At 40.9% G+C, this 12,747-nt stretch overlaps 1 protein-coding gene across 4 annotated transcripts in view; it reads left to right on the forward strand.

The window, feature by feature from the left end:
- EPB41L5 (erythrocyte membrane protein band 4.1 like 5) overlaps positions 1 to 9,983 on the forward strand; it is a 55,816-nt gene extending 45,833 nt beyond the window's left edge. For 2 of the 4 annotated variants that reach the window (XM_057430353.1, XM_057430354.1), the window contains exons 19-26: positions 3,974 to 4,102; positions 4,669 to 4,730; positions 5,247 to 5,357; positions 5,918 to 6,011; positions 6,515 to 6,592; positions 7,441 to 7,482; positions 8,344 to 8,477; positions 9,077 to 9,983. In XM_057430353.1, coding sequence (XP_057286336.1) covers positions 3,974 to 4,102; positions 4,669 to 4,730; positions 5,247 to 5,357; positions 5,918 to 6,011; positions 6,515 to 6,592; positions 7,441 to 7,482; positions 8,344 to 8,477; positions 9,077 to 9,134 — 708 coding nt within the window. In that variant the 3' untranslated portion in view covers positions 9,135 to 9,983. The remainder of the gene's footprint in view (positions 1 to 3,973; positions 4,103 to 4,668; positions 4,731 to 5,246; positions 5,358 to 5,917; positions 6,012 to 6,514; positions 6,593 to 7,440; positions 7,483 to 8,343; positions 8,478 to 9,076) is intronic. The other 2 variants (XR_008975050.1, XM_057430355.1) reach the window with 2 other exon arrangements.
- Positions 9,984 to 12,747: the final 2,764 nt, after the last annotated feature.

Below are 12,747 nucleotides of genomic sequence, written 5' to 3' on the forward strand. Positions count from 1 at the left end.
TTTGGTGAAACAGCTATGATTTTTCTTGCTGCTTCAATAGTAAAATGAACCAGGTACCACAAGAAGTGTTTAGCAGTATGTGTTTGGGCTAAGCCCATTCCTGAATGTTTGTCCTCCCCTTTTGTGTAAGAGAAGGCTGCTGCATTGTGTGCTTGGTGCTGCAGGCAGTTTGGCTCGTGTCCCCTTTAAAGACTGGTCAGGGATGCCTTGTGCACCTCTCTGCTAGGTGAGTGTATTACAAAGATTAACAAGTCTCTTAAGATTAGTCAGTAGCCTGTAGGTCCTGTTATGCCAAAACACTGCCTCCATATAAACTAAAGCAAATGAACAGTTTATTTCAGAATATTTTTGCCTGTTGAGCTCCATTTAGTTCAGACAGAGAAGGGAAAAAGCATTTAATTGGTTACATGGAGAGAGTGGAGCAGTGTGTGTTAGTGTTTTTTAAATCGTGGCTGATATATAGTAAGCAAGATAAGATTCCTGTAAGGATCTAATCTAATAAACAGATGCCAATACAGTACAGTTACAGTTATCCAGCTGCTGTCATATGAGGTGCCAAGTAACTTTGGGTGTTAGAGGTTACAGATACTGGGGCGATAGTAACCTGATTAGAGAGCAGGAACTTTTGCATAACTGAGAAATACGTGATGGATCAGTGGTATTCCAATGTGATTCTTCTTTTGGGTAAACAAAACTTCAGCTTTCAAGAAGGAAGTTCAGATCATGTTGTAAAAATATAAGAGTAGATAATCAGTGGTTTTCCTTGGGTAGAAAAGACTGAATAAAGCTTTTCAGCCTATGATGTAGCATACCAAGAGGTCTCTTGAGAGTGTTTGTTTAAAAAGGTACACAAAGATTAGAGACTGTCCCTGTATACTCTAAATTCTGTATGTTTCAAATTGCAAAGACATGTAGGTTGCAGTAATACCAAATGAGCACACCTGGTTGTGATTAGAGATGAAAATTAATGGTTTGGAAAGGAGTCCTGAAAAGAGTGACCTAAGAATAACTGTTGAAACCACTTTTTTCCTGCTTTTGAAGGCTGCTTTAGAAAAAATACATATTTCCACCTGTAATGTTTGTTACAAAACATACCTATTGGCTTTCCTCCTGCACTTCTGTTCTTAATCTCTTTGTAGAAGAGATGTTTATGGCATATTCTGACTGAACTGACTAGGACTGTAATATATCCACTAAAACCTTGCAACGAGCTTCGATCCTGGAGCTTGCTGCTGCTTCAAATGAACAGGGTCTTAAAGCGTTCTCTCTGAAAGTGTGTGATTACAGATTTCAATATATCTTGTCTCCCTTAAGTTTTACCAGTGCATAAGGTACCTGCTATGTAGAGACAGTTACAGTACATAAAAGGTTTGGTAAAATGCATCATGGTAAAGCATTAGCTTTCAGTTATGAGGGCAGAGCTGTATCCTGAATTTTGTAAGTGGCACTGTCAAATGCCAACAAACTGCTTGTTTTACCTTTGTTAACTAAAAATAACTAAAACCTGTTTTCTGTCAGGGGTCAAAGATGGCATGACAGTCATCTCTATTAATTCAGTACTTGTAATCAATCAAACTGGATTGATTTCTTTGGTAGGGAAATATTTATCTAGCTATCCATCTTTTTTAGGAAAAAAGAGAAATCTTTGTAGAATGAAAACTGGGAAGGGGGGAATGAATGGTTTCATTCTTCACCACTACTCCCTGCCAAATTCTGTTGGGATGGAAGAATGTGACTTTGTCCTTTCCCAGCTTTCTCTAGCACAGTGACCAGATCTGCCAAAAGAGATCTGCAAATAGCTCTTAAATACACACTCAGCTTTCATCAGCTGCTGAAGTGAAAGGAACAGTAAAAAGTTCACCCTGTTTCACCATGTTTGAAGTCTGCTCTGGAGTCAGGAATGCGAGGGCGTGAGGGTTTTCTTTTTCTGAATTTGTTGTGATCTGTAAACATGTGGAAATTGTTCCAAAATTAGTCTGTATTAGACTCCCATCTCTGTGCACAAAGTGATTTTTCAGTGGCACCAGAAATGCTGCTCAGAAGCACAAAGGATTGGGATCGCACACCCCTGTTGCTGTCTTTAGTCTTTCTTTTTCCTTCTCTTTTTACATTGCTGCGTAGTTATGTATTTTAACTGAAGAATTGAGTACAAATATAGCTTGTTTGGTACATGGAAACAGTAACAATTTGTAATGAGCTAGAATATTGATGAACCCCAGCAGGTTTATTGGTTTATGTGAACAACAGAACTGTCTTGTAAATGAGATATCTTGAGGTGTTGTCAGGTGCCAGATGCTTTCCCCTCTAGCTATATACTCTTTCCATTAAAAAAAAAAAACATAATACAGTAAAACACCAGTGCTTTTTTCAGTCACAAAATAGAAAGGATTGATAAAAATGTTTCTTTAATATTGATGAAAATATTGAATAGAACTTACACTTGATTAAAATATTTCTTAATAGTACTAAACTTTTCCAAAAGTTGGGAATCTAATCATTAATAAACTAAAAGCAACTTAATTAAACTGTTTGTTCAGGTGTTCATTTAAAATATCAAGTTTACTGTATCAGTGGTACTGGAATAGCGCCTTAGAAACTCTGTCAGGGATTTGTATAAACCATCTGCTTCAGTGGGGTCCAGTGTAAGAATTTAAGGGTTATCACGCTTGGGTACTGCGACTGTACAGGTAATAATAATTCAGTTTTAATTCTTCCAGACTTTTGGCAATTTCAGCAGCTTCTCTAAAATAAGAACACTTAAACATTAATTATTTTGTTTGTCTTCATGAATTATGGGAATGTCTGTCTCTTAATATCTGCTAGCAATAGTCACTAGCAACACTGGGTGTTGCTCATACTTGTGTTGATCATGTCAGCCCTTATGTTGACAGTGGTCTTGAGTATTTTGCAGAGTTCATTGCTGACTGGAGTCAGAATTTTAAAAGGGTTCTCCTCTAGAGTCTCGTAAGCTCCTGTTTGGGTACCCTGAGAGATGAGAAAAGGAGGAGATAAGGAAACTTTTTCACCTCTCTAAAGGCTAAATACTTAGAAGTTCTCACTCCACTGAATGAAAAAAAACTAAAGGGGGATGGAGAGCTGTGTGTAGGACAGGTATTCACCTCTCTAACTCCTCTCCCGTGCTCACTCTGTGCAATGGGCTTCATTCCTTCTGGACACGCTGCAGTTGGTGCATGTGGGAATGCAGCAGGGGGTGCCTGCCCGGGGGGGTGTTGCAGGGATGCAGCACTGGCCCCCAGGAAAGAGCCGGCTTCAGGGCATATGCTGAGGAAAGTAGGACTCTGTCTCCCCCTGCTGAACCGTATCCTGAGAAGAAAGGTCACAAGATTTAGTTTTCACTCAGCTGATTAACTTCTGTTGCTAATCAAATAGCAATTAGTAGATTGAATGCTTAATTAACGTTTTGTAATTAAGTAATGCAGTTCACATAATGAAATACACTGTAGTGAAAGGTATCTCATTTTTAATTGTCTTCATTTTATATCTGCCTGCTAGTTTGTTCTGATATCATCAGTGATGGAAGAGGTAGTTAATAGCACACTAAACTGTTGTTCTAAGTGGATTTTAAGTTAAAAACCTTCCAACTTGCATTTCAGGGTAAATTATCAATTTATAGTCAGGCTTTACTGGTATGATAAAATATGATGGTTGCTGTATTGATTTACAGGTAAACTAGGCTGCAAATATAGACTCCAGTTCTCACACACTGTATTTTTAGCACAGCACTTTACATCTTCACTTTTAAGCATTGTACTTTTTTTTTTTACTTTATGTTTTGCTGTGACTTTGCAACTGAGTTCCAAAATAAAGGGGGAAATGCTTTTTCATTTTGGTATAAATCTGGTAACTTTCCCCTTCCTCAGAGCACTGTTGTTATTTAGAGATGTTAATAAATTTCAGCCTAGAGTTTTCCATGTGGGAACTGCTTCTAATAAAGATTTTTTTTCCTGTCTAGGATGAAGTGGTGAAGTTGACAGATAAATGTCTTAACAATGCAATTGAGAGCCCAGTCGTAGCAGCAACGTGGCTTCCAGCAGATATCAAAAGTAATATCCTGAAGGCCCAGGCAGAAGCAGGGCACAAGGTAAATACTCATCTGATAAGGACTGTGATGCTTTCAAATACTTTATTTCTCTTCAATTGCCTGGTGGTGGTGAAGGTGCCTTGCAGATAAGGATATTCCAGGAGCCAAAGTCCAAGGCAGAGTAAAGAGAGCCTTTCAGGCTTTCTTCACAATAATAGTGGTCCAGTTTTGGAACAGCGTTTGCCCAAGGAGGAACCTCCATCCTTGATGATAACTCCATCCTTGTTAACTGGACAAAGCCCTGAACAAGCCCTGGTTTGAGTGGTTCTTGAACCAGATAACTCCAAATGTTGCCTTCTAACCAAGAACGTGTTCTGTGATTCTGTGACTAGCACTTTGCTTCTAGCATGTCCAAGTAGATTCTGTAGCAATTAGTGGTATTTTATTTGGCTATGTTGGCGAGTTATTTTCATTTCTACACTGAATTGATGCTTTAAGTCCCTGAGCAGTAAAAGAACATAGTTTCATGCTGGCAGGAAGGCACTCTGCTCTTCTGTGATTCTCTGAACCAACACAAGATGGAAACAGGTATCAGAAATGTCTTTGTTCATTTTTTTTCTTCTCAGGTCATAAGAGAAGACAGCCTGACAGGTGTCAAGAATTCCAATGTTCAGGATGCTGCTGCCAGGTACTGAATAGATTTGGAAGAAACATGTGATTTAGTTACCCAAATACAGCACTGAGAACCTGCAGTTCACTGTGGACTTCTGGTGATTCAGTGATCATTGCATTTTACCTTGCGTAGTGTAGCTTTACCTGGTGAGTGTGAAGTGGTTTTAAAATGAAAACCAGCAAAGTTTTATTATATACAAGGTAATCCAGATACTCTTTATTTGCCCGTATTTTAATTGTGTGCAAAACTAACAGTTGATTTCCTGGGAATTACAGAAACTCAAATGATTGCTAGTTCCAGTTGGTGTTTCATGCACTGAAAAAAGTTAGTTACAACATGTAATTTCTTGACCACTTACGAAGATAAGCATGTGTCACACCTCAAAGAGCACATGGGGGTAGTGAACAAAATGTACATCTAGCCATCTCAAAAGTATGCTGTAACTAGTGATTCATGAAGAGCCTCCCATGGAAGGCTGTACTTGTTTTGTTTTTTTGTTTTTTGTTTTTTGTTGTTGTTGTTTTGTGCCAGGAACATTATCCCATCAGGCAAAACACAGAGTAGTCCCCCAACAACCAGTCCAGTATTTCTGGACCCAGGAGAGCTGCTGAAAGCAATCCCTGCCTCAAACATCTTTGTTCTGTAAGTGATTCAGGAGAAATGTGTTTCTGGGATAAAGGAACCATGTGGAGATTAGCATGAGCAGGTCTGAAAATATGAGGAACAGTTGCTGAGCTTCTAGGCTACATCTGACTAAGCAGGTTGACAAATGCATCTTCAAGTACTGTTGCACCAGTTGATCAATACAAGGCAGGCCTTGGGGTGAATATCTTAGCAAGCATTGAGTGAATCTCTCTCATCTTCTGAAAGGACTGAAATACCTGACATACTGCTGCTCTGGCTCTAAAGAAGAAGATAAGAGCATGGCTGGGAAGGCTTCAGGCGAATTAGGAACAAGGGCTGAAGAAGCTCCTTTGAGATAGAAGATGCTGATAACTGTTGGGTCTATACACAACTGTAGCTGAAACCATGAAAGAGAGCAGTAATCTGCAGAAATAGTTGGAAGGCATTTTCTTCAGCATGCTTACAAGTATGCCACACATAGAATTGGTGTCCAGTTTTTGGGTTGAGCTATCAGGGAGGAGCAGCAGTGTTTCTTGCTATCCAGGTAGTGTGCTGATAAGAATGTTTTCTCCTTTCAGTAATGCACTGAATGAGAACAATGCTGCCTCTAACCATGAGGACCTGCTGACTCCAGCTAATCTGGCTCCACCTGAGGAGGCTGCTGTTTCAAAGGTATCGCCACCTGTCAGCCTGGAAGGTTTCTGTATGTCACATTCTGAGCTGCTGCCGCCTCCAGGCAAGCACAGCAGACCTTGCTGCATGCCTCTCATAACTCAATGAATACCAGTCTTGGTGAATACCAGAGTGCTTTCTGGAGCAGGCAGGGTCACTGTATACATCTCTCCAAAGGCCATTTCTGAGTGTCCTTTCAGGTTTTTTGCCTGAAACTTCTTTTTCTAAACCAATTGTTTTCCTCACACTTGTGGGGAGCCCTTTATACCCCAGTGATTTGATGCTTGACATTGTTTCCAATATGTTGATGAGAATAAGTAAAATAAAAAGTCTGTTGAAAAAGATTATACATAAAAATTTGAGAGAACAAACCTGATAAGCCATGGCATTCATCAAGAGCATAACATTAAGTTCCTTAACATAATTTGGGAAGCCACTGGAGTATTCAGCAGACCTGTCTGATTACTAATGGGAATTCAATTCAAAACTGATTTATTCCATAGAGCACTCCAGATGACCATGACGTTTCCTTAACATCACTGACAGAGAATCTAATTGACTTTACAGAAGCCACACCTCGGGTAAATGTATTTCAAAATCAGACTTATTCCTTCAAATGTACAGTGGGTTTTACTCATGAACTCTCCTCTGGCTCTAGTATCTGTCAACCAGGCTTGGATCTGCTGCAGTAGAGTGAAGTGGTAATTGACCTGGATCACTGCGTATATGCTGCCCTACTTGAAGAGTGGCTGGCGTAGGGTTGTGAACACTGCAGCTTTGTAATGGGAATGAAGGAACCTGAAGAATTAATTTGTATTTGTGCCACAAGAGCCTGTAGTATTTAGTATAGCTGTGACTGCCAGCCTGCTTCTTAGGCTTCTGGGTATATATAACGCTTGAGAAATTATATGTAAATGTGCATACACACACAGAGACATATATATGTGTGTGTATATATATATATAAAATAAATACTTGAAAAATAAATGTTAATACAAAACAACTCTTTTATATAGGTAAAGAAATATCTTATAATCTGTGCTGGCAAAAAAAAAGTTACTGTGTGCACCAAAAAACAAGGAAGGAGTAGGACATCTGAACTGTTCACAGAAATGTGCTCTTGGTAAATGTTTTTCACAAAGCAGGAAAAGATAATGGGTTCAGTTGCCTTTGGAAGGGAGTACTATGCTGAAACTGCTCCCAGTGAGTTTCTGTGAGTGAGTGGGTGTTAGCTGTATGCTCTGTGGGTGCCATTTACCTTCTGTTACAAAGTCACATCTGCAGCTCATCACTAGCGTGGTTTAAAGATTAGCAGTAGACAACTACCCGAGATGGATGTGGGGGACAGGATTGCTTTGGGAGGCAGTATTTTAGAATGTTCTCAGCTACTTCCAACCTTTCCTAATGAGCATTTGTTTGGTTCTTGTAGGTGTCCTCCCAGCCCGTGATAACACCAATGTGGATAGTGCCAGTGAGTTATTTGACCAATCCTTAACAAGTAAAATAGTAAAATATAATAATTTTTAATAATTTGAAAGCCCACAAAATAACATACTAGACCAGAAATAAAGCAAATTCAGCTGGAGTAAATCAAGCAACACATATATTCTGTTAATATATAAACTTTGGGATGTTGGTTGATGAGAAGCTCAACATGACACAGCAATGTGCACTTGCAGTCCAGAAGCCAGACATATCCTGGGCTGTATTAAAAGAAGCGTGGCCAGCAGGTTGAAGGAGGGCGTTTCTCCCCCTCTGCTCTGCTCTTAAGAGACCGCATTTGTAGTACTGTACTCAGCTCTGGGGTCCCAACATAAGAAGGATGTGAATCTCTTGGAATGAGACCAGAGGAGGGCCACAAACATGATCAGAGGGCTGGAGCAATTCTGCTATGGAGACAGGCTGAGAGAGCTGGGTTTGTTCAACCTGGGGAAGGCTGCTGGGAGACCTTAGAGTAGCCTTCCAGTGCCTAAAGGGGGCCAACAAGGAAGATGGAGAGGAACTTTTCTCGAGGACAGGTAGGGACAGGACAAGGGGTAATGGCTTTAAACTGAAAGAGGCGAGATTCAGATTAGATACAAGGAAGAAGTTCTTCACTGGGAGGGTGGTGAGGCGCTGGCAGAGGTTGCCCACAGAAGTTGTGGCTGCCCCATCCCTGGTAGTGTGCAAGGCCAGGTTGGACAGGGCTTAGAGCAACCTGATTTAGTGGAAGGTATCCGTGCCCATGGCAGGGAGTCTTAAGGTCCCATCCAACACAAACCAGTCTATGATTAGCTTGTCTTGTCCTGGCACGTTTTTATTTCAGTTTTCTGTTTCGTTCTCCCCAATTCAGACTGGACTTATTCCCAATGGACCTTTGGGAAATGATGTTGCCTTAGCTATGAAGTCAGTGAAAGGCAGCATGGAGACCCTGTTGTCATCAGCTGGATTGCCACCACCCCAGCAGACATCCGAAGTCCTTGCAAGGTAAGGCGTCCTCAGCACACACTTCAGAGTCTGTATGGGGTAGAAGGGAAGCTTGTGCTCTTACTACTTCCATTTAAACAATTATAGTGGTCATTTATACAGAGTACCTTGTTTTGCTGTGCTTACAAGCTACAGTTCTGTCTTGCTAAATTGTAGCATTTGAAATCTTACAAAGAAATAGAGCAGCTGATGTGTGTATATTTTTGTATATCATTGGAGCGTAAGGAAACTTTCTGAAATTCAGGTAAGTAAAAGAACAAAGCATACAAATTTAGCTGGAATTTGAGGTACATCTGTGTCATTGTAAGAGCTATAAAATTGAACGGTTCTTTTTAGTTGTCATTTCAGTTTGTTTCCTTATCCACGAACATGTTTTAGTACTGGACTAAAATGATGGTACAAGTGATTTTTCAGAGAAATGTCATTACAGTGTTCCAATACTTGTCAGGATTGGCAGGGGTGATGGGTGGCAGGGGGATTGATCTCATTAAATTACAAGGGGAACAGCTATTAATGCGTTTTGCAACAATACTCTTTAATAGAGTCATGGGAGAGGAGTGTATTTACTGGACCTCTTTTATTTTTTTTCCGCCTTTTAGCCCTGTTTCTGAGGATACTACAATAAGAACGAAGTGTTTACTTACCACAGAACTCTAGAAGGAGTTTCTGCACCTTCCCACTTCACAGAAAGTCAAATCTTCTAACACACCTCCAAGGTATCCTTCAAGAAGGCTTGCTTTGGGTTCTTGCTGAACAGGAGTCAAACAGCCTGCTGGTTTGCTGGGATCCAGGAAGAGACTTCTACACTTATTGCAATCTAACTGGAATTACTGTCAAAATCAGAATGTAAAACCAATGCACGTTTGATCTTCTCCTCGGGGAGAAGTGAAGTACCACACTGGAACTAATTCTGAACACGAGGAACAGAATCTGGTTGTGTTCCATTCACACTAGGTTTAGTCTTACGTACCCTGTGCTGCCTCTCAGGTGTTAATGGGAAGCATTCACTGTGAAGTTAGTGTTGTAGTGTGCGACCACAGTGTAGAAGTGTGAGCACATATTCCTATCTCTCTAGATTGACAGTGGAAAGATTAGGAGAATTTGTAGGGCCACCTCGTGGCCGTGCTATGTACACAGTATTCTCGCAGTACTGATGACTGCTTCATACAGCCAAGGACATTTTCTTCTGTGTGATTATACACTGTTTTTCCTTTGTTTTACCAACACATACTCTCCTTTTGGCCTTAAACCCCTTAATAATCTTTGCACCTCTTTTTACAGTACCTGGAAAGAATGAAAATCTAGTCCATCCATGATCAACTGTGCTGACTGGATTTGAGCTGCAATTTGCAACCAGGAAAAGGAAAATTAACCTGCCAAACAACTTTTAGCATTAGCAGGCTACAGCAGAGGTCCCGCATTTTGACACTGATTATTTGATTTCCTGTATGACTCAAATACACATGTTCTAGGCTAGAGGTATGTCTGTTTTAAATGCTGAAGCAGTGAAGGCACTTCAGGATCTGCTTATTGGTTAGTTTTGTTGTCTTAGAACTAGGAAGGAAAATTATTTTCTTGTTTCTGTCTTGTTTCTGGATGTTGTTTCCAGATGCTGTGCTTTGGGAATGCTTTTATCAGGGATGTTAGCAGTGTGTGGGTACAACTAGATCAGTTCTTAACACCACCACAAATCCTGTTCCGAGTGTTATCTAGTAGTTGTATGTGGAACAAAGAATAGAAGGAATAAGGTGAAAACAGGAAAAAAAAAAGATAAAAAGCTCCTGTAAGCAGTTTACTCCATTGCAGAACAAAGGTAGAAGCACTTGCTGGTGAAGGCCTCTTGGTGCTCAAGTCAAGTACAGGATAAAACGCGTACAGTTTGAAGAGATCATTTTAATCCTGGGTAGCAGTATCTCCACGTGGCTAAGGAGAGGTAAGCATGTGAGCTCTATGGGTACAGCCTGTGAAAAGGTCAGTGCAGAATCAGAGGAGAAACACAGAAGCCCAATGGTAAAACTCCACATCTGCTAACAGGGGAGAACATAGGCGGAACAACTGGGATCTTTCTTAGGAGGAGGTTTGTACATAGCCCTGGGGTTAAAGGATGTTTTCTGCACAGTGCTGCTGTTTATAAATATTTATATACATGTGTTTTTTTAAAACAATTTTAAATGTGACAGTTGGTTCTGGAACCTGTATGCACAGCTTCACCTCTGCACACTGATTACATGCATGTGTCTCAGCGTAGACACAGATGTGGACCAAATCACTGTGGACTGTGCAGGTCAGCTGGTGCCTGACTGGGCTGCTTCTTTCCGACTGGGGCGTTCTTACTGCTGCTCTTGTGCTCTTGTTTGCAAAAGGTTGAATGAGAGTATTAAGGAAGAAGCCACATGGTATTTACATGGCACACTGCCACTCCTCAAAACCCCTGAGGCCTTAATAGAGAAACCCAGATACTGTGGGAGCTCGTGGGAGCACCATGCCAGAGTGATTCTCTGCAAACTATGATTTGCAGCTATTGCTTCAAGAACTGGGATTCAAGACTGTGGGGGTAGGCTCTTCAGCCCCTCTCCAGCCAGCACCTAAAGCTCTGTGTGGGTGGGCTGCCTGCTCCCTGAACCACCAGCCAGAGCAGAGCTCCTGTTCTTGATGGAGTTCTTACGCACCCATTACTCAGCTCTGTCGGCATTACTTCCAGTTGAGTACTGGATTCTTTTTATAATTTTAAGTCTGAGCCTTATTGCACATTAAAATGTTGAAGGTTCCCAATTCAAATATCAAATGTCTTAGTCCGGATTAAAAACACAATTGCCAGCAAAGTTCCTGCAGGAAAAGGGAAGCTATGGCTGCGACAGCATGATTCCTGCACAAAGCCAGGACTGTGGGGGGAAACTTGGCACATACTGTTGATCTGTTTGCTCAGCAGCTGAGTTGGCATTCGCCAGCTACATGTGTTGGTTTTGTAAATAGACAGAATGCAGCAGCATTTTCTTTAAGGCATGTTTGATATTTGACTCTTCCCATTGGGTTCAGGAGCTCTGTGAACTGTTTATTAGCTTGAATCGCTCCCAAAAAGTAGAATAGCAGAGGCTTACAGCTTTGCAGCACTGCATGTTGAACACTATCCTTGGATTCCCCCTAAACAGCCCCATACAGCAGAGAACAGGTAAATAACGTGTGGTGAGTGTGTCCCCCTAAAATCTAAATGGTTCCAAGCAGCCAACATTTCTGTTTCAGCATGGGTGAGATGATGTTGATTGGAGGGGACTTTGTATTTACACACGTGTGCACACACATAGAAATTTCAAAGCGTCAAGGTTTTCCTAAATTTTCAGAGGACTGGTACTTGAAACTTTATTTAAAAATTCAAAAATTTCAGCTGTTAAACTGGGGACTTGCCATTTCTAGTAGATTTGGGGCTGCAAACACAGTTCTTTCCAGTGATATCTGATAGGTGGAAGAAATACTCTGTTTAACCCAGTATAGCTTATTTAGCTAGTCCTAATCATGGTTTACATAGGGAGCCTGGTGAGCCTGAGGCACCACAGCTGGGTGATCTGAACACACTGTACTTTGGCATCACTGTTTTGCTTTAAAACTACAGTGTTGAGTGCTGACTGGCCACCAGGTAGCATAGTGGTGTTACTCGTCAGACACAAACAGGTATGGTAGTTCCTACACTTATACTAATAACTGTTAATGAATGCCTGTCTGCTACTGAGGAAAAGGGATTTTCTCACCAATACTCTGCTACTGATTGATTGGCGTAAGGTCTAATCATCTATTTTTTGGAATGTATTTAAAGAGGTTTCTAAATAAAACTTGTGTGTGAATCTGGTGTTGGATGGTGGCAGGACTGCCAACCTCTTCAGAGCTGGAAGAGTTGACAGGAGGCAATGAATGTGTGTTCCGTTGGAGGCATTTGGGAAAAGCCAGTTTCCTGGTTGAAAAGATGCTTGCTTTTTTTTTTTCCCAACAAAGTTATCCCCTACTGACTTACTAACACATGTCCCAGCCTGTCCCCATTAACTGGCCTTGCACCCTTTTGCTGTGTGCCCATGCGGTACTCATCACAGACAGATGCTTTTTTTAACTCTATGATTAAAATGTAAATTAAAAACACAAGTGATTGAATCTAAAGTGATTTTACTCCAGCCACCCGCTGTAAGTGATTGGAGTAAAAGGTTTTATAGAACTCTTAACATTTATAATAACAGAAACACCCTGGTCTCTATCTCAAACTGCTGAATCTTGGGGAGGTGTTGAT

This window comes from Pezoporus wallicus, unplaced genomic scaffold (genome assembly GCF_028554395.1).
Source record: "Pezoporus wallicus isolate ANWC-B61680 ecotype Strahan unplaced genomic scaffold, APGP_CSIRO_Pwel_v1 contig_5261, whole genome shotgun sequence".
NCBI classification, from domain to species: Eukaryota; Metazoa; Chordata; class Aves; order Psittaciformes; family Psittacidae; genus Pezoporus; species Pezoporus wallicus.